This window comes from Sebastes fasciatus, chromosome 21 (assembly GCF_043250625.1).
Source record: "Sebastes fasciatus isolate fSebFas1 chromosome 21, fSebFas1.pri, whole genome shotgun sequence".
Taxonomy (NCBI): domain Eukaryota; kingdom Metazoa; phylum Chordata; class Actinopteri; order Perciformes; family Sebastidae; genus Sebastes; species Sebastes fasciatus.
The window spans coordinates 9,659,328-9,684,945 of record NC_133815.1 but is presented as its reverse complement, the minus strand read 5'-3'; the positions used below and the strand labels follow the sequence as shown (position 1 = coordinate 9,684,945).

The following is a 25,618-nucleotide window of genomic DNA, read 5'->3' as shown; positions in this document are numbered from 1 at the left end:
GGACCGTTTACGGCTGCGCACGTCGACGTAACGTCCTCAAAAAAAAGTGTAATATCTTAGTTTTAAAAACTTAATGGACAGAAATAAATAAACAGTCAGCCAATATCCTCTAAAACTGTTGAAATATTCCATTAAATGGATTAATTATTTCCAGGTGCACTGTTTAGGCTAACTTTCACGGTGTAGTGTTGATAGAGGTGGTCGGACCGTTTACGACTGCGCACACCGACGTAACGTCCTCGTTTTCTACTCGGACGTTTTATACATGTACACACATCTGACAGCTGAATTGTGAAGACGTGTACTTTCCGCACCGATTTTAGCCGCCTACAAATAGTCACTTTGCGTTATTATTATCTACAATATCACCTATATTTCGTTGACATTGTTTAGCGGTACTGGTTCCCCGTCATGGCGACAGTAGAGGAGCTGAAGCTGCGGGTGAGAGAGCTGGAGAATGAATTGATAAAGTGTAAGCAGAAGCAGTGTGCCGTGGAGGATGCTCACAGCCAGCAGCTGCACAGACCCAAGATTGACAAGATGAGCAGCGAAGTGGTGGATTCAAACCCATACAGGTGAGTTGTTATTCATTAATGTTGTGTTTTTGACAGTCAGGTCTGTTTATAAGCTCTGTATAAAGAGACTACGCCTTATTATGACTCACTCATCCCATATGGTGTCACTTCATCACTTCATCATAGACCACAGGCTAATCTCAGCTGTGTTTTCATTGCAGTCGTCTCATGGCTTTAAAGAGAATGGGCATCGTGGATGATTATGAGGTATGATATATGTATTATGTGGCTGTTCTTTTTTGCAATGCAGTAAATTATTAATACCACATCTATACTTTCCTATACCAATTTCTAATATGTTTTCCACACATGCCAGCTGATATTAAAGGTCCCATATTGTGCTCATTTTCATGTTCATATTTATATTATGTGTTTCTAATAGAACATGTTTACACGCTGTAATGTTAAAAAAAACAACGTTATTTTCCTCATACTGTCTGCCTGAATATACCTGTATTTACCCTCAGTCTGAAACGCTCCGTTTTAGTGCATTTCAAGGGAGTTGCGACGGAATTGCGTTGCTAGGCAACAGTTTGGGTCCATGTTTACATCCTGATAGCTGATGTAATTTTTGTAATAAACTGCAACAGGAAATAAACTGGGACACATTTAGAATGTTTACGTTTAAAACCGTGAAATGGTCTAAATATTGTATATTTGTGACATCACAAATAGACAGAAATCCTAACGGCTTGTTTCAAACTCACAATTTCTGAATACAGGCTGTGTGTGTTTCTCCGTATATTGAGCGTTTTGATAGTTTAACAGTATTTATAAAGCACTTAAACCTGCTTTATAATATAAGAGACATGTAAATCTCACTTTTTACAATATGGGACCTTTAATACCAATGTGCATTTTAGTACAAATGCAGGTGTATAAAGGTGTATCACATGGATGTCCTTAGGGGTTTATTGTATTTTGAAGACCATGTGACTTTTGTGCTATTAATTTTAAAATATGAACTGCCCTAATTCTTAATAAAATATATATAAAAAAACAACTTAATTCCACAGATGGCCAAATGTCAGCCTGAAAAATACATATTGTTCACAATATATATTATATATACATGTCTATTATTATTTATTGTTTTAACTTTATTGCCATTAATACAAATTAACAGGCAATTAATCATCACAAAACAAAACCGCCTTGAGACTGGGCCTCACCTGACATACATGTACACAAAAACAAAGTAACGCCACATATGGATGGAGTGCACACACATCCATCCACATATATACTTACAAAAACTATACATCAAAGACAGTTAAGTACAGGATTCCTGACTAAGATATTCTATAACTAACATCCATCTCCTTTTAAAAATAGGCAATTTCAGTTGTACCTGGGCAGTCATGTATTCCATCATGTACACCTGTTTGACTTTTTGTAACCATTGAGCAATTGTGGGAGGGTTCGTCTTCATCCAGTTAATAGTGATCATTTTTCTTGCAACCATCAATAAGATATGCATTACATAGCACTGATCTGTGGTAAACAGGCGTTCAGGTGATATTTCTAGTAAGAACAGCAGCGGATCCAGGGGGATGTCCATTTCCAGGATTTTCACAATTTCTTCTTTGACATTATTCCAAAATGTTTGTATTTTCGGGCAATGTCAATGATTTTTATAGCTGATATCAAAGGATACCTATCAGTGCTCTCCTAATGAAAGGATGGTTAAAGGTTTACTCAAACCGTTTAATCGATTATCACAATAGTTGGCGATTAATTTAATAGTTCACAACTAATCGATTAATCGTTGTAGCTCTATGGTTTTAGCAATAAGAAGGATGAATAATCATCTTGAAATATGTTGACAGAAAATCCGGACATTCACAGTCGCTGTGGTTGGTGTTGGGGGAGTTGGCAGTGTGACAGCTGAAATGCTCACTAGATGTGGCATTGGTAAGGTAATACAAACTTTTATTTATTTTGTCTATATTGCCTTATACCTGTTCATCTTGTTCAGCAGATTGTCTGCTTGTGCTTCTTACCCTAATCTCATTTATACTTGCACCATCACAGTTGCTCCTCTTTGACTATGACAAAGTAGAGCTGGCCAATATGAACCGACTGTTCTTCCAGCCTCACCAGGCCGGCCTCAGTAAAGTGGAAGCCGCAGAACACACACTCAGGTATACTATTGTTTAAAGTAAACCACTTTTCCCCCCAAAATAGGTTAATTTTTGCTTACATGTTACTCAATTAACCCAACAGGAACATCAACCCAGATGTGTCTTTTGAGACCCACAACTACAATATCACCACGATGCAAAATTTTACACATTTTATGGAGCGCATCAGGTGAGCATTACTAATCTCCAGTTTCTAGTTTTATAATTATTCTCTCTCCTCAGCAGTACAGGCCTTTCACAACAAATTATTCTGTGTCTTCTCAGTTATGGAGGGCTGGAAGAAGGGAAGCCGGTGGATTTGATCCTGAGCTGTGTGGACAACTATGAGGCCCGAATGGCCATCAATACAGTAAGCGCAGCATTGTCAAACAAAAAAAACAGAGCATGTTATACACTGTGCTTTTGACTCTGACAGATTGTATTCATTTTGTCATAGGCCTGTAACGAACTAGGTCAGATCTGGATGGAGTCTGGTGTCAGCGAGAACGCTGTATCGGGACACATCCAGCTCATCATTCCCGGAGAGATGGCGTGCTTCGCTGTACGTCAACACACAAACAACTTTACATTTAACATTGTTGTACTCTTCTTTACATTGAAAAAGATATTCACCTCAACATTGCCTTGTGAGAAAAACAATTGTAGTAGTTAATATTGTAATACAATATCATATCCTTTTGTTAGTGTGCTCCTCCTCTGGTGGTAGCAGCTAACATCGATGAGAAGACCCTAAAAAGGGAGGGCGTGTGTGCTGCCAGCTTACCAACAACGATGGGCGTGGTCGCAGGCCTCCTGGTGCAAAATGTCCTCAAGTAAGACATCATTATTTGTGGCAAGTGGGAAACCTAAAGGTGTACGATTTGTCTGTATATGTTAAGTTAAATATTGTTGTCTTTCAGGTATCTGTTGAAGTTTGGCACCGTCAGTTATTATCTTGGCTACAACGCCATGCAGGACTTCTTCCCCACCATGGCCATGAAACCAAACCCCCAGTGTAATGACAGCTACTGCAGGAGACAACAGGAAGAGTACAAGGTGTGTGTTTGCTGGTTGTTTTCAAGTATTACAATGTAGGACCTACCAAAAGCCCTGTTCATTGCAACACAGACTCTGTACTGTACCAGTTGGCACAGCTAACAGTGTCTATCTGTATGAATATTTCCCTTCAGAAAAAAGAAGCAGAGCGGCCAAAGGTTGAAGTTGTACAGGAAGAGGAGGAAGAGATCGTACACGAGGACAATGAGTGGGGTGAGCATGCCAACTATCCCAGCTAACAGTGTCAGATCTGTAACAGTATATCGCCTCGTGTGTATTAACACACACAATTGTGCTGTGCAGGTATTGAACTAGTATCAGAGGTGTCTGACGCAGAGTTACAGGCTGCATCGGGCACTGTGCCTGACCTCCCAGAAGGCATTACTGTGGCGTACACCATTCCAGCGGAGGTTAGTATTCTGTAACACAACAACGGCTTAAATGGTAGTTTTACATGTTAGAGCTTGTTAACTTCAAATATGTGACATTATTGCTGACTATTTTCTGAAAAATGCTGCATCACAAGTTTTGAAATCGTAATAGTCAAATAAAAATATTCACTGTGACAAATTACCTCAACTGGCAATGTTGTTTTTCTCTTGTTTGAACCAGGATACAACAGGTGAGGAGACGGTGGGAGAGTCTGAACAGAGCCTAGAGGACCTGATGGCTCAGATGAGAAAGTTGTAGGCAACAATCTGAAGATGCTATTCAGATGAGACATGCCTTTTTCTCAGACGTCTATTTCATCGCTTTCTTTGATAACAAGCATTATCATGAAAAAAGCCAATTCATGTCAAATAAACAATTACAGAATGAATTCTTCTAACAGCTAAAGAAGAGAAATGCATGAAAAGTGCTGCTGATGACATTTCACACACATTAAAACATGCAAAGCAGCCAAATGTGTAATTTGCTGACATACCGGGAAGGTGTTTAGCACTTGGAGTTGGTACAGTCTCTAATGAAATGTCTTTAAACCTAGGATAATATCACTGTTAGTGCATTAACATGTATCACAATGTGTATTTTCTACGGTTTTTGATTAGTGAATGAGCTAATGTCCCTACCTTTTCATGTATGTGTCATTCACTCAGCTTTAAAGAAAACATCCGTTGCAACAGATTTAAACATTTAAACATGTTTAAGTTGTCTCAATAAAGTATTTATTAGATGGAATACAATCTTCTTCATATATTGGATGTGACTTTTTTGTTGTTGTCCTGTACAGCTTTTACAGATTTTCAATTACTTTAATACACAAATGTATAAAAACACTTACACTGATACACTGAATGTACTATATTGAGGCAATGAGACTATAGGTTGTGATACACGGTGTCCCTTAGGGATTAATGTACATTCAGTCAGACAACAAGTCATTACTTCATTGTACTTTAACCTGGACACTCATGTGGCATTATCATGATTTTGGCAAATCCCTTAAAATCCTTTTTGTTAATGAATAAATACACAAACGGCATGAAATCAGTACCACAGGTGATGTCTTCTCAGACACGGACTAGGCTTGTTTTTGATCACTTATCTTTGGTTATACATTTTCTCTTTTTGGATTACATACTTAATACTAGTAGGTCAACAATACATAATGTAAACATAAGTAATTGGCATATTAACGGCACATAAATATACCATTTTTTTCACAATTTGCATATTTGAATTTAGAGACAGAAGCCCTCTAAAATCCTTCAGTCAGAACATCAGGAATGTAGACTTGGAAACAAATCTGTTTGAGGTGTGAACAGTTTCGGTGAGAGATAACAGCATGATCAGACTGAGTTGAGGAAATAGTTGATACTTCATCTCATTAAAAAGTTTGAGAAGCCCTTTTTTACTGGATTTTATAGGTAATCATTTAAAATCAAACATAAAGAATGCTTGGGTTTTCTTCATACTTGTAACCCCAGTTCACAAAAAAGGGAAGTTTTGAAAAGTGCATAGAGTAATATCTGCTGTACACTGGAAAACACAGAATGTGTTTTTATTAATCATGATTTATGGTTTATGACATGCCAAAGACTCATGGCATTCCATGCCAGCAAATGCATTTGCTACTATTTTGCTCATATACACGATGAGGCATGTAAATAGGAATAAAGTGTCTCTGAAGTAATGATAAGGGTAAACCTGAGTTCCATAAAAAGGACTGATTTAACGGAGGTTCCTTACATACTGTACATGATGGTGATGTGCAGACCGACTCTTCACAGAATCGGTTCCTTCGAGTTGATACATGTAAATGTTTCGAACCTTTTGAGTCTTGAAATATAGCGTCAGTTTCTCTGTGACAATCCATTCGAGTCGGTTCTCGCTCCTTCGTTCAGTTCCGTTGGGTCCGTGTACGCTGCTTCCTATGTTTTGAGCGAATGCCCCACTGATTTTTCTGATCACTAATACATGATTATGTTAGAAATATTAATAAATACTTGTGGTAAATACACAGGTTTCACAGATTAATACGACAGACTTCATAATCACACTGGCAGGTAAAGTCCATTTGACCAAACCCTAAAACCTCCGTCCAGACAACAATCGCAGTGTGGTGACCAGAATGGTTCCCATTTTGATAAAACCATGGGGTCTGATGTTTCTGTTATTCTATGTTTCTGTGGCAATAAGTGGCTGAACAGAATCACTTCGGGGCCTGTGGGACGGGAGCAGGTCCCCTCAGACTGAATGTGTCCCCACTGGAGGAGTGGCGGGACGGGGAGTTCCCACACACCAACGACGGCTCGGCCTCCTTTATCTCCATTGCACGTTTGTAAAGCTCTGCTGCCTTCTCAAAGTCGCCCTCTTCGTAGCTATTTACAAAAGGAATACAAAACGAAAAAAATCACGTTAAAAGTAATGCAACATTTAGGATGACCGAATGTTGAATGCAACCTCAACTACTGTACCTTAGCACAGCCAAGTTTTTTAGGGTCTCTCCGACCCGTGGGTGTGAGCGCCCCAAACTATCCTCATATACTTTCAGCGCTCGTTCATAAAGAGGCAAGGCGTCACCGTGCTTCTTCTGCAGAAGACAAAGAAATCTACAGTTAGCTTTGCCCTTTACAACCAAAAATACAGCTACACATAGCATCACTCGTAACATTAAAATAAAAACAAATATGTGCTAATAGTTCTAAGGAATAAAGTATGATGACATCCTCACCAGTTGGCAGTAGATCACAGCCAGGTTGACCAGTGCTGTGGCCACACTTGGGTGTTTAGGCCCAAAACTCTTTTCCCTGATTTCCAGAGAGAGCTCATACAGCGGCACAGCCTTTTCCAGCTTCCCCTGTACAACACACACATCTCCAAATCAGATTCAAACACAGAATGAGCCGTTCAACAGACAGAATATTAAAGTTTCTCACTCTGCGTTTATAGAGCATGGCCAGGTGTTTGAGTGTGTATGCCAGCGAGGGGTGGTCTGGGGACAAGGCCCTCTTGCGGATGTCTAGCGCCCTCTCATACATGTCCTCAGCCGCCTCGTACTCCCTCCTCTCGGTGTGCAGTGCAGCCAGGTTGTTGAGGGACTGAGCGCAGTCTGGATGATCTGGACCGAGGACACGCTGACGCGTCTCCAGAGAGCGGGTCAAGAAGATCTTGGCTGCACTGGTGAGGACAAAGAGGGGAGGTTTCAGATATGTTGGTGGACACACAAGTTAAGACTTCAAGAATCAGGTAGAAGGTATAGTTTGAGGGAGACACAATTACACAATTAAAGGGAAACTTTTCTGATTTTCAACCAGCTTTGATTACATTACAATGTGGGTAGTACTATATATGCAAATGAACATTGTTTAACTTCCCCCCATGTTGCCAGCTCCCAGAGCTCCCCGCTCATTTACCAGCAAAGGACCTTTGACCGGCTCTAGGGCTGTTAAAGTAAATGTTGTACTTCTGCATTTTTTTAGTTTGAACAACAGCACTAGAGCCAGCAAAGGTCTGCTGGATGGCAAATGAGCAGGGAGCTCAGGGCGCTGGCGACATGGAGGGAAGTTAAACATTGTTCATTTGCATATACTACTCACCAAGGGTGTAGGTTTTATGAAGCGAGGGGTCTAGGGGTCCTCCCCCAAGAGATTTTGAGTGTCAAACACTTTGTTTCCTGCATTTTGGTGATTTTTTATGCATCAATTTATGGTGGAAATTTCAAAATTCAAAATAGAAAAACATAATGCAGTAAGGCTCTCATGCATTCTGTATTGCTTTCAAATATTTATTCTCCTGTAGATCAACTTTTCTCATTTCGTTATCCCTGCTTATCCCTCTTCTGTTTTGGGAAGTAACCTCTTTAAATATGCATGTGACACCTATTCACGTCAATGAGAAATGAATTAATCTTAATTCATTTATAAAGCCCTGGACTTTAATAGATGATGGGTTTCGGCAACATTTCTCAAATATCTGTGTTCTATGAGAAGTCGTAACATTTTGAGGAAAAAAAGTAATAACAAGAATAAAGTCATAATTTAATGACAATAAAGTCATGATATTTTAAGAAAAAAATCTACCTGCCTACAGTTAAGTCTGCTTTGCAGAGTCGAGCAACGGCTTCTGCTGGGGTACGGCAACACCACTTGGACAAATTACACGCAGAACTGCAGTACATCGTAATACTAGAACTGGTAGTAATAATAATGATTGAAGTAGATTATTTCGGACGGCAGTGCGTGGTTGCCTGTCGTAGAATAGCAATTGTTTTAATTATTTATATGTGCGGGATGTGTCCATACATACGGCCTTGCTACGCACATTGTAATGATACAAAGCTGGTTGAATATCTGCAAAGTTTCCCCTTTAATGTCCAGAATACAGAGAGTGTTACATGTGTTTGTCTGTGTGCATGCCAGCTGTGCCTTACTCCAGGTTGTTTTGGAGGTAGTAAAGGACTCCCAGTTCATTAAGTGTCTTGGCCGCGTCTGCAGATTCTTTCCCCAGAGTCAGCTCTTCCAGCTGCAGAGCTCTGCGCCTCAACAAAGTGAAGCCGTACTGAAAGGAGGAGTCGACAAAAGGCATGTACGTTATGACTGATTAAGTGCGTATGACTAAGCAGGCGGGTATCTGTGAAACATGCTTACCATATGACCTTTCTGGCGAGCAGTCTTCTGACGGATTTTCACTGACCTCTTCCTGAGTTTCTCTGCTTGTTCATACCTGATTGTGAAAAAGGCCAGATGTAAGCCATTTAACGAGTGTTATAAGATCATCAACACAGGTGGGATGTCTCTTTGTAAACACATTTCCTGGCAGGAACAACCAATACACTATACTACACGAACAATAATTATAAATAACATCATGCATGTCAACACCTAGAGGGAACCATTTACTTGTTTTGTTTCTGATAGAGCATGGCGAGTGACTCTAGCTCTCGTGCTACGCTGGCGTGCTCAGCTCCGTAGGCATTCTCGCTTATCTCCAGGGCCTGCTTGTACAGCTGCTCAGCGTTGCCGTACTTCTTCCACTGGACGTAAACCCCAGCCAGCTGGTGCAGGGAGCGAGCTACGCTGGGATGGTCCGGGTCCAAGGCTGTCTCCCTAATCTCAAGAGACCTTTGTAAAGGTGCTACGGCCTAGAAAAACAGACAGAATCAAATACATATGTGCATTTTCCCAACAGAAAATGAGGTATATATAAGGACACTTATTTAGGCTTTGTAAGCAAATGAAAAAAAAAACAGCCATAGAAGGTGAGGCAGAAAAAATGTGTTGTGAACAATAAACATCTTTTGTTTTTTAATTTATTTCAAAGCTAATACTCTTTAAAATATTACAACCAGGGCAGAAATTTACCCCTCGAGGGGATGCACCCAAAAACTGTCTCCTTCTCCTTCTACCCCTCCCTAAGGAAATAACAATATACAACTTTCAAACATTGGTAATTGAAATACCAATAAATTATTGAGAGATAAACAGCTTTTTTAAATTTTTATTTCACCAATCATCCTTAACTCTTAAGCTAAATTCATTATTCCCATGGACTTAAAATAATTGTTTTATCTGATGGCCCTGGCATTTGGCCTTTGTGCCCTCAAAAAACTGACAACACCAAAGGCCTTATGGCCCCTAAAATAATGAATTTCCAAGCCTGATTGCAACCATGTATGTGCACTACCTGACTGGGGAGGCCCAGGTCTTTGAGGAAACGTCCCAAGGTCTCATACAGGTTTGCCAGCTTGGTCATGCCGTCTTCGTTCTCGCAGCTCTTCTCGTAGTGTTTCAGGGAGTCAAAGTACTCAGTGGCCATGGAGCTTTTGTCTTTGCCCACATATTGCCAATAGGCTAGCAGCTCAGAGAAATGACCCCTAGAAAACAAAGAAAACATACACATGTAAGTCTATATGTAAATAAACGGAGCGGGCTTTGCTAGATCAGCTTGTGTGTGTGTGCATGCTTTGTACCTCTTGTAGAGGTTTTGGGAGACAAACAGGTTCAGGAGGCTGAGCTGTAGTTTAGTCCGATCCTCCTGCTGTTGGAGCAGCCAGGGCAGCTCATCTGCAACACGCCACGTCACACGGTCTTGGCTGCACACACACACACACACACACACACACACACACAATGACTTGAGCTGTACTGATAGAAGAATGTATGAAGAGAATATGACCACTCTTAAATATGCACCTGAGTTGCTGACTGAAGTACAGTATGAGTTTCTCTCTGTAAGCAGCCGAGCTACTTCCTCCACCCAGGAACTCCAACCTCACAGCTTCCCAAGCCTGAAAGACAAACACATTTAGAGACAAAAACTTCAAAAAGAATATCATGTTTTTTTTGCATTTAATATTCTACTGGCCAAAGCCCAGTTACCTGCAGGTGTTGAAACCTGATGAGCCCACAGCGGAGGGTTACAATGCAGAGTCTGTTCAGATGGTAAAGCAGAGAGGACAGGACAGGCAGCTCCAGTTCTGGGAAAAGGTCTAGTACCTCTGATTCACTCACTCCATTATGGCTGGCACATACAAGGCACAGTATCTAAGGAGAGACAAAAAACAAGCACGTTAATTTGCTACATAGAGAAAAAAATGTTTATGTGAGTCCCCGTGAGGCCAAAGTAAACCAGACACTGCAAAAAAAATCTGATATTTCTGACTAATCAAAAGAAAATGTGAACGGTATCATGAGAACACAATATAACATGGTGAAAAAGTAGGATTGCAATGCACACTTGCCATTAAAACCAATAACGATGATAAAACACTGTGTTTAAGTGGAGAGAAGTTACTGTTATTTTGTCTGGACATAGGTCACCTCTCTCATAATGTGTCGTTCTCTGTCTGTGTTGAGGGAGTTCAGCGTCATCTTGAGTGCCAGGCGGTAGAGCGACATGGTGTCCTGACACTGGAGACACTGCTCCAGGCTCTTCTCCAGAGACCAACCTGATATGCTGCTGGGCAGTAACAAAACATGGCATTTATTCCAATCAACAAAAGAAAGTCACAGAAAACCTTACCATTATATACATTTCATTGCAATGAGAAGAGTGTGTTCTGGATCTTTTCCTTAAAAAAAGTGTTGAAAATACACAAAAAATGATTTAGAAAAGCACCACTGTTACTTTTAAAAGGACAATAAAACAGCTAATAGACTCATAACCAAATTTCAAAGAGTCAAACAGGTGTGCAGAAAAGGCTTTTCAACTTTTTGCATCTGAGCCTGATGTGATCTGACGATGCTGGATGGGAAGAAAAAGAGAGTTTTTTCTCTGCGGTGGAATTTAGAAGAGTGAAACCAGATGTGGCTAACCTGATGATCATCCTTGCCAGTAGTGTGACATACAATGCATTGCAGGTCGATGCAGAGCGACAGTGTCTTTCCAGCTTCTTCTCCTGGAACAAAGAAACATTTAACTGTGGCATTCTCCCAAAAAAATATGACTGCTAACAATTCCAAATGTCTTTCAATGCTGTTGATGAATATTCAAAATTTTAATATATATTTGATTAGTAAAAAAAACAAATATTAAAATGTGAAAATAAATATTTGATTGTAAAAAAAAAAAATACTGGAAATGACACAATATAGCCAACAGGAAGTAGGAAACTTTCAGGTGATCTCCCTCCAGCCAGCTGCCACCTTACTGAGGTTTTTGTAGTGAAATGAGGAATTATCGTATAAATACCTCCTCATTTCAACTTCATGAATCAGCCGTTCCTCGTCCGTTGCGGCGCTTTTAAAGCGAGCGCCAGGAATAAATAAAAACAGAGCGTCCGACAAAAGTTCAGTGGCCAGTTAGGACACGGTGTCATGGACATATTGCGCAAAAATATATTTCAAATAGTTAAAACCTATGTGACCTTATTTGATCGTGCTTTTATTGATTTTATCAATTTTGTCTTTTTCTTTGGAAACTTATCTTTAAAGAACAGAAATTCTCTGAGTCAGATTGTGAAATGGTTTAGCAGGCTGATTGGTGAGTCACAGCTCAGATTAGATTAGACACACATTTTTCTAATTTAAGAAATATTGCACCTCCTGCGATTTGAAAATTGTAGTAGTCTATAATGCGGTTTCGATAAAATTTCAATTAATTGTGCAGTCCTTATGAATACATTGTTTTTCTACTGCAAACCAAATCTACCTGTGGGTACAAATAAAGTAGCCTGAACACTTTCAAATCTCTCCAGAGTTTTTAAAAAGAGGGATAGTGGGATGATAACTGACCTGGTCCTTGGTCAGTTTGAGATCCATGCTCTGGCACTCTGCGTTAACAACACTCCTGACCTCTCTGGGACTCAGTGGGTCTAAGTGGAGTGTGGGCCATAACCTAAACAGACGTGGTCACCGAATTACAAATGGCAATACTACAGGAGCATATTCAGAAACATTTACCACTGCATGGAAATTAAATAAATAGCAATACAACACATATACAGTAAATTGACCTGGATATTTAGAAATCAAGCTGTGTGTCTCACCTCCAAGCTTGAGGACACGTCTCTACATTGACAGACACCACCACTCTGACATTGACAGGGAGAGGGTCAATCAGCCACTTCATGTGTCTTTCTGCTTGCTGAAAAAAAGAGAAAAACTGGAGAGTTAGAAAAGCTACTCTGGAAAAAAAATTATTATTCTAAAGGCGACAAAACAAGGTCTAATTTGGAGTGTACCTGTATTTGGTCAATGGAGTCGATGATGATGATGATGTTTCCTTGATGGCGTGCCGATAGTCTTTCAAGCCAGCGGGGAAACTCCTCTAAGATCTTACTGGGCTCCATGGACAAGCCAGAAATGGACCAGAAGTGCTGCAGCAGCTGTGTGAGGACAGACAGAAAACACATTCCAACAGTTATTCAGTAAGACTGTAAGAGTGTCTACGCTGGAAGTAAGCCTTCAGAAGAGCCACTTACTTTGACTGTGAGGCGTTTAATAATGAGAACTGGCTCTGAGCTTGTGGAAAGTGGGCGACCAACAAAATGATAAAGGAACAAGGTGTTGGGGGACTGCTTCTGCTGCTGCTCGATCCTGAAAAGGATTCAACAACGAAGATTAGACAAGCTGTACTTAATGTCCTATTCCATGATGACACATCACACCATTAAGAATGGTGGTACGAAAGAAACACTATTATTTTAAAAAGATGTTACATGATCTCCTCGCTGTGATCAACAACTCACATGTTTGTTCTATCAATACCAGATAAAACATCACGACAGCATGACGTATCCACACAAGCGTTGCGTGCTGTACATACTGACGTATTTCGGCATATCAGACTCATATGGGTTTGGAGAAAATTGCCGCGTTACTTTCATCCTGCATTACTTTGGTACCAGCTCTCCCCTACACTATTAGAATAAGATCTCACCATTTGGAGAGCAGGAGAGACTTTCCTGAGCCTGGACCACCAGACACCAGCAGCGGAGGGGTGGGAGGCGGAGCAGCTATCATGTCATTCAAACGATCTATATACTGAAGAGGACATCAGACACAACACAGACATAGAGATATTAAGTATTACAAAGTATTAGATTAGAAGACAAGATTAAGAAAGCTAAATAAGTGGAGAACATCTGCCCTACCTTCTGGAAGCCTAACTGGGAGGTTGTTGTGCTACAGGCCTGTTGGTAGGACTCAATCTGTTCCTGCTCATCATGCAAGTCCCACAGCACATCTCCTGAGTCCTCCTCACGTGCCTCCTCTATCCCAGAGTCCTTAGAGTCAACGTCTGCTCCTTCAAGACCCAGCAACTCCTACGTGGTGAGGGTAGAAGTTAAAAGCTGTCATTATACACACAATGCTTGCAATTGAATTGATAAAATGACTGATGTTGCTGACAGTCTGTACCTGTTTGATGACTTTCTCTACTTGAGAATAAATGAGGTCAGCCCCCTCCTCTACAGAACCACTATGATCCACCACCTGGGTTAATATTAAAAACAATGTAAGCACAAGCACGGTGTGTCATCTAGCAACCAGGAACATACAGAAACTTTAAAAGGCAATAAACACACAACTTCTGCTTTTTGCTCACTTATTAGTGTAGTTATACTAAGTGAAACTAAAAGCACATACATAATCTCATGACTATAAAGGTCATACCCATCTATAGAACACTGTCATCTAATGTTGGATACTTTGTGAAATATCCCCTGTATCGTGTTTTATCTTGTTCATTTAATATATGGCACGCACACACCTTGACTTTAGCAGCCTTGTCTGCAGCATTGATCCTTTCTAGCAGTTGCCTGGTGGGTCCAGTCAAATTGTGATCTTCTTCAGTCCTGAGGTAGAGCACCAGCGGATGGCCATCTGGATTCTTCACGAAAGCCTCCTCGCAATCCTCCACCACAGAGCTACACACACAAATAAACTATAAAATATAACGCAAGTACAATCTTAACTACATGGGGATATCCTAGTGAGGCTGGGTATAGGACTTACTGTACCTAGTGACAGTAGATTTGACAAGGAGCACACACACAGAGCTCCTTTCAATCTCCTGCTTGCGCTCCACGGCGTATGAGGCAGCATTCTCCTCTGGGAAGCAGACATTCAGGTAGAAATGGCCGAGACTCTCGCACATTCTCCGTAACAAAGGTGAGTGTTTCTGTAATGAAAACATGAAGCAAAGATTTACCAGACATGGACTAATGTCAGTTCTCTACCAGGTTAAATCACCATGGTTCTCTAAGCGCCTGACGTTCAGACTAGTCTTGAATTGACCAAACTAATTTCCTGGAGCCTGTTCCTGTATTACGTGAGGTTACGTCCAAGAAACTGCCCTATTAAAGGGATAGGTCTGTGTATTGAATTGGGGTTGTATGAGGAACTTATCCATAGGCTCTGTGCGGTAACTCCTATCTGCTTCTCCAAGCTGGGTACGTGCCGACCGTCATCCACTGTAGGTAATACACTAACTATGGATGAGAACTTCATACAACCCCACTTCAAAACACCCAAACTATCCCTTTTGGATGAAAAACACAACAGTGCCACAAATATCCCCTTAAAACAGAATATTTACAGTTAATCGACACTGGCCATTGAACCAACCTTAATAAAGACATCAAGCTCAGCTTTGGTCTCCTGGGTAAAGATTAGGTAGCAGCGCACAGTGTTACTCCATAAGGCCTGGGGTACATGAGGGGAGACCTGAAGCAGACTGGCTACTGCAGCATCCCAGTCATCTGACACAAACACACACGAGAAAAGTTGTGGAAGAAACGCATGAAGAGTTCAGTGAATGCATAAAAGTTATAATACATGTAAGTAGGAAATGTATTTTTCCATCGTCATGGCCAACCCAGATCATGATGCTTCCCTTTTCTACAGACATATTGCAGTTTACTTACCTCTGCTCACATTTGCAAAGGGTCCCTCCACATCTATCAAACTGTGGGCAAATTCTGGACCTCGGAAGGTTTGTTGCAACTGCATCATGCTGCCCATAGAGGGCTCACTTCCCAGCACACCGCCAGACCAGTACTCACACTGTGCCCCTGCAGCTGAAGACATACAGTGAGTAAATAATAGGCGTTTGATGAAGATTTTATCACACAAAACAAGACCTTAAATTGTGTATTCTAGTGGCAAATTAATACTGGAAGGGTGAATGAATAAATAAAACAAAGAAAAGAAAAGGTGCCAACATTGTGGATTTCTGGGTCTTACCATTAACCGTGGTTTGGTTGTCATCTGAGTCAGAATCATTTAGGTCATACACCTGGATGCCCTGAGCCTGCAGCTGTTGCAGTTTGGCCTCCAAGTCCCTCTTGGCCCGCAAGAGATCCTGGATCTCCTTTTCTTTTGTCTCCCGGAAAATCTGGTGGTGATTTAGCCAATTGTTTAGCGTTGCAGTCATGATTACTGGACAGAACGCTCCACAGTAACACATGCGGTGTTGTTTACCTTAAACTGTCGTTTTACTTTGTCCCTGTCATGTTCAAAGGTGGAGGCCCTCTCCATAGCTTGATACTTGGCCTCAAGAGCACTCTCTTTTTCTCTAAGGATCTTCTGGTAGGTCTTCTGCAGAGCCTGTTGTCACATTGAGAAAGAACATCATCAGGAGAAATGTTAAAACATCCATAAACCTTAAATGAAGTAGCCTATAAGCTTGTGCTTTGATAAGCTGTTACTCCTTTTACCTGTAGTTCAGCTCTCAGCCTCTTGTTCTCCTCATCCAGCTTGGCTTCCTTCTTTTGCATGGAGGATATCTCGTTATTCTTGCTGACACGAAAGATTTCATACTCTTTACGGAGTCTTTCATACTCAGCAGCATACTCTAGATCCACAGAGCCTGTGGATTTGAAACTGGCCCCAATCACCCGAGGTCCTCTGCGAAAGGAACTGCGCAGGAGTCGTGCTTTGGGCTTGACCTCCACTGGGATCACACAGGCTTCCCCTCCTTCACCCCCATATCCATCCTCAATCACCTCTCCTGGGCTGACCAAGGAGGATGCGGTGCCCATGGTGGCAGCCTGTGAAAAAGTACTCAGCCTTTTCGGGTGGCCATAGCTGCTCCTGTGCGATGGCAGACAGGAACAGGATGAATAGTGTGAAACTACAGAAAAGTTTTCATCTAATGTTAAAGAGGACCTATTATGCTTTTGTGCTTTTTCCCATTCCTTTAGTGTTACATAGTTTTTGTGCACGATCTGCAAAGTTACAACGCCCAAAGTCCACAACAAAGTGAGTTTCTCTCCCCCACAAAAACACTACTCCTCTTCCTTAACGCATACTTGTCAACCCTCCCGTTTTTTTCCTGGGAGACTCCCATTTTTCATTGCCCTCTCCCAGTTTTCTACTGCACTCGCCGCACATCACAGCATGCAGCGCCTAAGTTGGGCTTTGCTCGATGCAACGAAAAGCCGCCATGGCGTGGCGCAAGCCTTTGGAAATAAGAGCGCAGTGGTGCCGTTGTCGTGTTGTGTCTGAAAGGGCCTTCAGTGAGTGAGAGACGGAAAGAGAAGTGAGTACCAAGAGAAAGAAATACTCAAGCAGGAGCAAACATACTAAATAAAAATTGATGAATATTAGTATTATTCATTTTTCTTTCCTGTGAAGTAAAAGTAAAATTAAAAGTAGGCCTATTTAACACAAAAATGCTGTTGCATTGTACTTATTATTTTTGTAATTTTCATTCTTTAAAAGTCACCAGAATGCAGGAAAGCAAAGTTTCACATTTTTCCGGGGAAGGACCCTCACACCCCCACTTTGGTTTTGAAATCCTCCCTATTTTTGAGTTCTGAAGGTTGGCAAATATGGCTTGAAGTCCTGCTTTTTCTTCCGTAACGTGGTGATGTCACAAAGTAACACATTTCTATAATACTTGCCTAGCGGCTAGTATGACATGCCCTCCAAGCAGGGTCTGAAATTAAGTTTTTTCCTCACCTGCCACTGTGGCAGGTCACTGAAAATTTCTACCGGGCACTCAATATTTTTGTCTGCCACTTTTGAATTCTATGTAGAACACATTAGATTTGTTAAGACAGTAGAAATATGGAATATATCACGTAACCGTAAAGCTAGAGTTGGTCATATTCTTCCAAAACATTTTTTGTTATATTTGTTGAAATTCTCATTACAAGAAGAACAAGAATAAATTCCAGTATCTGTAGCTGTCACACAACTGTAAGCTTGTCAAATCCTTTTATTCGGCTCGAATATACTTAATATAATATTTCTTATTAAAAGGAAAACCTATCTGCCATGGTGTCAAGCGACCTGAAATATTTACCTGCCGCAGCCAACATTTACCATGTATTTGGCAGGTGGCAGGTGCTAATTTCATTCCCTGCCTCCAGGAAAGCTAGTTAGAGTGGAGCTGGAGCATAGTCTGAAGAGTTTGGTTCGGATGACCAATCAGAGCAGACTGGGGCAGGACCTCAAACAGGGCGTTTCAGACAGAAGGTGAAAAGAGGTGATGCAGTACAGCTGGTATGAGGAAAATAAAGTTGTTTTTTGGGGGGGTTTTACATTAAAGCATGTAAAAAAAGTGTCTTCCAATTACTTTTTTTGAGATTTCCTTCCTATTTAGGGTTAAAAGGAAATCTTAACAATTTAACACTTTATTTGTATTGTCCACTGTAGTGGACTACAGGACTATTTCAGTGTGAAAAGACTAATAAAATGATCAGATTATGGCTGTAGAGTGATATTAAACAAAGAATACATTCAAATTGATTAAAAAAACAACAACACATGCCATATCCCTGGAAAGCCTAGGATGTCCTCTTTACAATACACCAGGGTTGATAGAGTAGGTCAAAAGAGTAAGAGGATATGCATGTGGACAAACTGTCCACTACAGAGGACACATGTCAATGGGCTGAGTCTCAGGAGGATGTTATATATATATATAAAGGAGCTAACAAAGCTAACAAAATAGCTCTTCAACACGCTCGTAACGACATTTATTGCTGTAAAAACAAAAGGACTAACATAATAATGTATGTATATATCTTATCTTCGACATACTATTGATTAAAACCTCTGAAGTGTTGGTGAAAACATGTGAAGAAGCTGCGTTAAAACAAACAAGAGTAACTCACAGTCCGCTCCCTTCACAGCTTCTTCCTGGCTGCCTTGGTAACAAGTCAGGATACGGCGGCCCGCAACAGTCAAACTAGGCGAAACGCGATTTTCTATGAAAGTGAGTTAACTGCACAGAGCCCACCTGCCAGGTACTGTATAGGTCAGGGGTCTGCAACCTGCAGCTCTGGAGCCACATGCGGCTCTTTAGCTCCTCTTCAGTGGCTCCCTGTGGATTTATAAAAAATGGAAATGAATAACTTTTTTTCTTTACATTTTCATTTTTATTTATCATTGTTGTAGGTCTATGGTATGGAGTATTGGGGCCACATTAAGGAAAACAAATAAATCTGAGATTTCGAGAAAAAAGTCATAATATTACGAGAATAAAGTCACAAGTTTATGAGAAAAAAGTTGTAATATTATGAGAATAAAGTCACAAGTTTATGAGAATAAAGTCACAAGTTTATGAGAATAAAGTCATAAGTTTATGAGAATAAAGTCAATATTATAAAGTAGTGATTTTACGTGTTATTTTTCTTTTTTTCTCGTAAAGTTATGACTTTATTCTTGTAATATTACGACTTTTTTCTCGTAAAGTTATGACCTTATTCTCGTAATAATTTAAACTTAAATCTCTTAAAGTTATGCCTTTATTCTCGTAATATTTCAACTTTATTCTCATTAAGTTATGACTTTATTCTCGTAATATTTCAACTTTATTCTCATTAAGTTATGACTTTATTCTTGTAAAGTTATGACTTTATTCTCGTAATATTACAACCTTATTCTCATAAAGTTATGACTTTATTCTCATAATATTACGATTTCTTTTCTCATAAAGTTATGACTTTATTATCATAATATTACAACTTTTTTTCTCGTAATATTATGACTTTATTCTCGTAATATTATTACCTTATTCTCGTAATATTACAACTTTATTCTCATAAAGTTATGACTTTGTTCTCGTAATATTATGACTGTTTTCTCCTAAAGTTATGACTTTGAAATCTCAGATGTTTTTTTCCCTCAATGTGGCCCTAATACTCTGTCGTAGATTTGCACTTTGGCCCTCACTGCATTAGACTTATATACTATATACTTAAACTATAAACTGTGTTACCTTCATCACAATGCTCAAATGTTTTGCGGCTCCAGACAGATTTTTTATTATTTTGCCTAAAATGTCTCTTTTGATAGTAAAGGTTGCTGACCCCTGGTATAGTAGTAATAGCAATAGTTATTGCATATTGCAGTCATATATTTTTAAATTAAATGAAATATATATATATATATATACATATATATATATATGTATATATATATACATATATATATATATATATATATACAGTATATATTCATGGGCATTAAATTGTCCTGCAGAATTATTTTGTAAGGGTGTGGGTCTGTGTTGAAGTAGTTGTAAGTTGCATGAGGTCTTGCTCTGATTAAAACGAAAGTGTGGCAACCTTGATTAAAAATACCCTACTGTACTTAAACTTGTGCAATCATATGTCTGGGACGAGTGACTGACAAGATGACGTGGGAGGTTATTTTGTTCAAGTTCCTCAAAAAGTTGAGTGATCTAAAAGTAGATTTAAAATTAAGTCAGTGTTAAATAGGGCTTTGAGAGGAAGTTCAGTGTTTTTTTTATCCTCAATGTTTAGGTTACCATAATAAACAATCAAGATACATCTTAACACCCAATTACACAAAAAAAACACAATAATTTAAAACATTAGGTTTGTTTTATGTCTGCAATCGTGTAACAGTGCTGCTGCCTATCTTGGCCAGGACACTCTTGAAAAAGAGAGTCTTTACTCCTGGTTAATAAAGGTTAAATAAATAAAAATATTTGTCATTGTGTTGTTTATTGATTTCCAATAATAAATATATACACACATTTGCATAAAGCAGGCATATTTGCCCACTCCCATGTTGATAAGAGTATTAAATACTTCACAAATCTCCCTTTACGGTACATTTTGAACAGATAAAAAATGTGCGATTCATTTGCGATTAATCATGAACAATCATGCGATTAATCGCGATTAAATATTTTAATTGATTGACAGCCCTAAAATAAATATATATATTCCCCCATTCCTATTCCTCCACACACACATACTATATATATATACTGTACATAACCCTACATTTTAAAAATCAAAGGTTGATTGCATTCATGTCTGAAACACCTCTCTAAAAATTATATAAAAAGATGGCAATTTAAAAAAAATATATATATATATTTATTGTCTACATAATATTTGTTGCTTATTGTTCATCTTCATCTTTTACAGAACAGCTGGAGCAATGTGTCCCTGTATGCACGGTTCAAGAAGAAATACATCACAGGATCCAGTACAGCACTAACACAGGTCAGAGCAGATGTGACCCGATTGGCTCTTCCCAGTGACTCGCGGCTCGCTGCAGTCATATGGTCATGGCTGTGGCTTTCAATGTAGATCACCCTGCTCACATGGTAGGGCACGAACGCTAACAGGAAGTTCATCACAATGAGGATGATCATTCTTATAGCTTTGTCGTTCAACGGCCGTTTTTCCTGTTGCTTGATTGACCTCAGCTTCAGCAGAATCACTATGTAGCAAACCACTATGGTGGTGAGGGGAATAACAAATGCTACAATAGTGGAAACTAAAGCCGTAGGAGATGTCTTCTCTAAGTACAGCTTGTTGCAGATGCCAGTTGAGTTTTTGGGCACATTCTTCATGGAGAAAAGTAGAGGACTCATACACACAATAACTGTCACCCAAAGTATGCCAACAACTACCTTTGCGTAGAAAGCCTTCCTAACTGGCCGTGATTTTATAGGTAGAACCACAGCCAGAAATCTGTCCAGGCTGATGAAACTCATCAAGTAGAGGCTGCAGTACATGTTAAGGTAAAAGAGGAAGCCAGCTATTTGACAGAGGACATGTCCGAAAGGCCAGTAGCTGTTGGACAGGTGGTAAACTATCCGCATGGGTAAAATGAGGATGTAAGAGATGTCTGCTATGGACAAGTGCCTCAGGAAGACTTTAAATGGAGATGTGCAGTCCTGGTGAAAGAAGGCCCACAGCGCCAAGGCATTCCCAGGCACCGCGATGATGAAAATCAGGATGTAAAATGTCGAAAATATAATGTTCTCTTGGTGGGAGCCGCTGCCATAGAAGCCCGGTGTCTCGTCCTCAGAGTTGTTCATTGTTTTTGTTGTGCAGAGGATCAGCCTGTTGCAGCATAGACACAAATAACCTGTTATGATGATAGCCTGGTCAAGTGATTCACCAAATCACACATTGTGTGTAATATCATAACAAAACTAAGAATGCAAGTTGTGGGTGACAAAAAGATGACTTATTAGAAACAGGAACTGTCTTTGCAAAGCTTCACACGCTAACACATGCACATGATCTGGACATTTAAATCAGCTAAACCACTTCCAAGGGATAAGAAAAAAAAAATGTTAATCAGATTAAGAAGTAAAAAAAAAACATTTTCAGAGTCATATAACACAAATTACATGACTGCAAATTACATTTAATCAAGCGGGATGCATTTGGATTAATAAAATAATGGAAAAAAAGTGTTTCTTTTATGGCAAACAATATCTGCTATTTGTAGTTCACCTTAACTTACATTGATGTGATGAACTGTAAAATCCCTTAACCCAAGATAAATGGCTTTAAAATATGATTTCAAACAAGAAGAAACAAGATGACCAAGTGCTTTGTGGCACTTAATCAAATAAATTAATGTTTCAGGTACTTTAAATGCTAAAACTTACAAAGTGGTGCTACACGCTTAGGCATGATTTGTTAAAGCACCACGTCTGTACTTAAATAATCATGTAATCAGAGCAGGATTGTAGGACTAAATATAGGACATATAGCCCTCACATGCTGTTAATATTATTGATATTCATATTCTTACCTTTAAATCGTAGAGATACAGAATGCAGACTTCTATCAGTGGAAAAACACTAGTGTGAGAAGAGGAGCCAGGTGAAGTGGAAGTGAGAACTAGAGAACTGCTGTTTGTGTGGTGCGTCTCCACTCTCATATTTATGCACACACACACACACACACACACACACACACACACACACACACACACAGTCACAGGACATTACATTGAATTACATTCATTTCCTGGAGACTTACCCTAACCATAAGCGCTACTTGCCTAATCCTAACCCTTACCCCATAACCTTAAAGCTAGAGTGTGTAGTGTTCTTCAAAAACATTTTTTTGTTATATTTGTTGAAATTCTCATTACATCCTGACAGCAATCAATAAATCAAATGCTCTAACAAAAAAAAGAAAAATATCAGGTATCTGTGTCTGTTGCAGGACTATAATAAGCCCAGTCTTCTATACAAGCTGCTAGCTCAGCTGATTAGACTGTTGTCAGGCTATTAAATAGGCGTTATCAGTGGTTATAAGCCCCATAGATGTGGGTCAGTAGGGCCCTACTACACCCACTAGTAGGTTTTATCATCTATTCACATGGCTTATCAGCGAAAGAAGGTGTAAAAGAAGACGATAGCGACCTCTAGCGACCGTTGTAATTTGGACAAGAGCAGAAGCTGAAGTGAGGCGATGCACACAAGGCAGTTGTGAGGGCTGGTGTATAGGTCAAACAAACACAGGACTTTCACCTGCAGGAAACTTTACGGTTTACATCCCGTGTGAAACAAACAATGTTATTTTAAGCCAAAACATGATGTTTTTCCCTAAACGTAACCAAGTGTTTTTGTTTGTTGTTTACGTTCACAATGATAATTTTGGGGGAGTGGCTTTGGAGGGAGGCCTGAAGGGACGGAGTGTCAGTGTTGCCGACTTTCTCGCTAGATTTAGGGACTTTTGGAGCTAGTGCTGCTAGCTACTTTCATTGGAAAAGAGTTGGCAACACTGGGTGAAAAATCTAAGCGTACTCTTGCTAGTTTCTCAACATTACCAACCCTAGCTTTAACCAAAACGCAACCTTACCCTAACCTTAAACCAAGTTTTCACCCTAAAATGTATTGATATACGTTGAGGGGACTTACATTTTGTCCCCAAAAAAAAGGAAGGCAAGTTCAAACAATGTGGCTGTGAAAACAGATTAACAGTATGTTACCACAAAATGAAAAATGCAAGCCAACACACACACACACACATTATACTCTTTCACACAGGAACTCAACAGGAAGCCAGAAACAGACAAAATAAAAACATTGAAGCTCAATGCATTACAAGCATGCACGTCTTTATTTTTGCTACTCCAACACAGTTTTTGTCTTTACCACGTTGCTCCTTTATAGTATGATTTAAAGCTTTACAAAAATGAGAGAAAACCAGATATTTACAAAAATCTATCTGTGCAAACATAATTCTTCTTTTACACCACTCTCCTAAAGTATTTGAAAGGCATGCATACAAATAAACTTTGGTATGTTAACAAAACTACTTATTTTCTTAGTAGAAGCGTCTATGTACACGTGGTAGAACTGATTCACTTTGTTTTTAGTACAGTTTACATTTAGACAACAACACATGTTAACTTAACAAACCGAGACCAGCAGTGTGCAAACACTGAGGTCAACACTTCAGCCATCACACCAAGAGAGTGCATGTAAATTCCCCTAAATCTTGTGACCTGGGTTAGGCCTGAAGTGAGTCATTGTACAACAACTTTGGCAAATAGGCACACTAAAATGAAAACTTGTATTACTTATGATACCAGTTTTACATATCTGTAAAAGAAATTGGCAGTGAAAAATGAGAAAATCCTCTTAGAAAACAGAAGTTAACAATGAGTTCAACTTTAAAATGTCTGTATACACTCATAAAAGGCATTTACAAGGGCTGTGTTGGATGTCTGGCAACATAAGAAATATAGAAGATTAAATATACTATGGTTATTCAATCTCTGGTTTGAAAAATAAAACAACATTTTTACATGGTACTCTGTGATTGTACATCAACTCTATATTCCCTATTCATTGCTACAGCAAGAAAAATAGATTTTCAACACCATGACAGCCTTCCACTTCGACTACAAAGTGGTCAAACTAAATATTTTTTTAGTTCCATTATAAAATATTTTGTCAGAGCACACCTCCAAGAAAGAAAGTATTTTTCAAAACTGGAAATTGCAACTTAAAGGAGATATTGGTGCAAGAATGCCAGTGTCAAATAAAACATGAAGTAGGGGAGTGCATCGCTTAATACTTTTACAAAAACAGAAAAGAAAACCATATCAAATGAAACATGAGCAGCTCTACCTGCTATGCGGTAAAGCCAGAGGGGCGGTAACACGGGGCTAGGTAGCGTCCTTAGCTGCTGTGGCTGTTGGGATGCAGGATTTGCCGCTGCTGCCGTTGTGGGATCTGTAGCTGGTGAAGCTGGGGGTGTGTATGGTGCGGATGCTCTTTCCACCTGGGCCCAAAGGTGTGGGCGACAGAGGGGAGGGGGAGGAGGAGGAGGAAGAGGAGGAGGAGAATGAAGAGGAGGAGGAGGAGTGCACTCGACCATTCTGAGGCTGCGAGGAGAACGAGAGAGCTTTACCTGTGTGCTGTGAGGAGGGCGTGGGGAGTTTGAGGCATCCGTTAGACAGGGAGGGGATGTGGGAGGAGGGTTGGGGAACGGAACGGGGAGCGTGAGAGGACAGGATGGAGGACTTTGTCACAGAGGAGGAAGAGGAAGGGTTAATGGGATTAGTAGCATCTGAGTTTTGTGCAGACTGGGAGCTGCCTTTAGGAGAGCTAGGATAAAAAGCAGGGATTTTAGAGGTGGGTGTAGCAGGGGAAGTAGTTTTATGATCCCCTCCCACTCTTTTAGCACTTCCGTTAGCCTGCAAACAGAGATGCCAAAACAGATACTGGTTG

At 39.9% G+C, this 25,618-nt stretch overlaps 4 protein-coding genes across 21 annotated transcripts in view; 1 reads left to right on the top strand and 3 right to left on the bottom strand.

The window, feature by feature from the left end:
* The first annotated feature begins 262 nt into the window (after positions 1-262).
* On the top strand, positions 263-4,933 carry uba5 (ubiquitin-like modifier activating enzyme 5). Its single transcript, XM_074621649.1, has 12 exons — positions 263-575; positions 737-782; positions 2,405-2,494; positions 2,610-2,719; positions 2,802-2,888; positions 2,984-3,068; positions 3,156-3,260; positions 3,404-3,531; positions 3,619-3,754; positions 3,889-3,967; positions 4,058-4,164; positions 4,367-4,933. Exons 1-12 carry the CDS (start codon positions 412-414, stop codon positions 4,442-4,444), a joined length of 1,215 nt encoding a protein of 404 aa, XP_074477750.1. The 5' UTR covers positions 263-411; the 3' UTR covers positions 4,445-4,933.
* nphp3 (nephronophthisis 3) lies at positions 4,898-18,903 on the bottom strand. Of its 3 annotated transcripts, none has more exons than XM_074621639.1 (28): positions 18,762-18,903; positions 16,356-16,731; positions 16,120-16,245; positions 15,883-16,033; positions 15,564-15,716; positions 15,265-15,398; positions 14,658-14,818; positions 14,408-14,564; positions 14,056-14,130; positions 13,791-13,961; positions 13,577-13,680; positions 13,119-13,233; positions 12,879-13,022; positions 12,684-12,781; positions 12,430-12,532; positions 11,512-11,594; positions 11,017-11,155; positions 10,576-10,740; positions 10,390-10,484; positions 10,167-10,289; positions 9,881-10,070; positions 9,097-9,338; positions 8,845-8,920; positions 8,628-8,755; positions 7,135-7,375; positions 6,930-7,055; positions 6,673-6,788; positions 4,898-6,576 (listed from the first exon to the last, which is right to left on the bottom strand). In XM_074621639.1, the coding sequence occupies exons 2-28, from the start codon at positions 16,677-16,679 to the stop codon at positions 6,408-6,410; spliced, it is 3,909 nt and encodes a 1,302-aa protein (XP_074477740.1). In that variant the 5' UTR covers positions 16,680-16,731; positions 18,762-18,903; the 3' UTR covers positions 4,898-6,407. The 3 variants fall into 3 exon arrangements, with proteins under 3 accessions (XP_074477740.1, XP_074477742.1, XP_074477741.1); XM_074621641.1 differs by having other exon boundaries at positions 11,017-11,152; XM_074621640.1 differs by having other exon boundaries at positions 18,688-18,774.
* A 1,714-nt stretch (positions 18,904-20,617) lies between these two features.
* LOC141759571 (uracil nucleotide/cysteinyl leukotriene receptor) lies at positions 20,618-23,823 on the bottom strand. Its single transcript, XM_074621747.1, has 2 exons — positions 22,681-23,823; positions 20,618-21,977 (listed from the first exon to the last, which is right to left on the bottom strand). The coding sequence occupies exon 2, from the start codon at positions 21,950-21,952 to the stop codon at positions 21,038-21,040; it is 915 nt and encodes a 304-aa protein (XP_074477848.1). The 5' UTR covers positions 21,953-21,977; positions 22,681-23,823; the 3' UTR covers positions 20,618-21,037.
* Positions 23,824-23,980: 157 nt separating this feature from the next.
* The window catches only part of kiaa1217 (KIAA1217 ortholog), a 122,521-nt gene continuing 120,883 nt past the window's right edge, over positions 23,981-25,618 (bottom strand). For all 16 annotated transcript variants that reach the window (XM_074621733.1, XM_074621728.1, XM_074621725.1 and 13 more), the window contains one exon: positions 23,981-25,584. In XM_074621733.1, the coding sequence (XP_074477834.1) occupies positions 25,054-25,584 (531 nt within the window). In that variant the 3' untranslated portion in view covers positions 23,981-25,053. The remainder of the gene's footprint in view (positions 25,585-25,618) is intronic.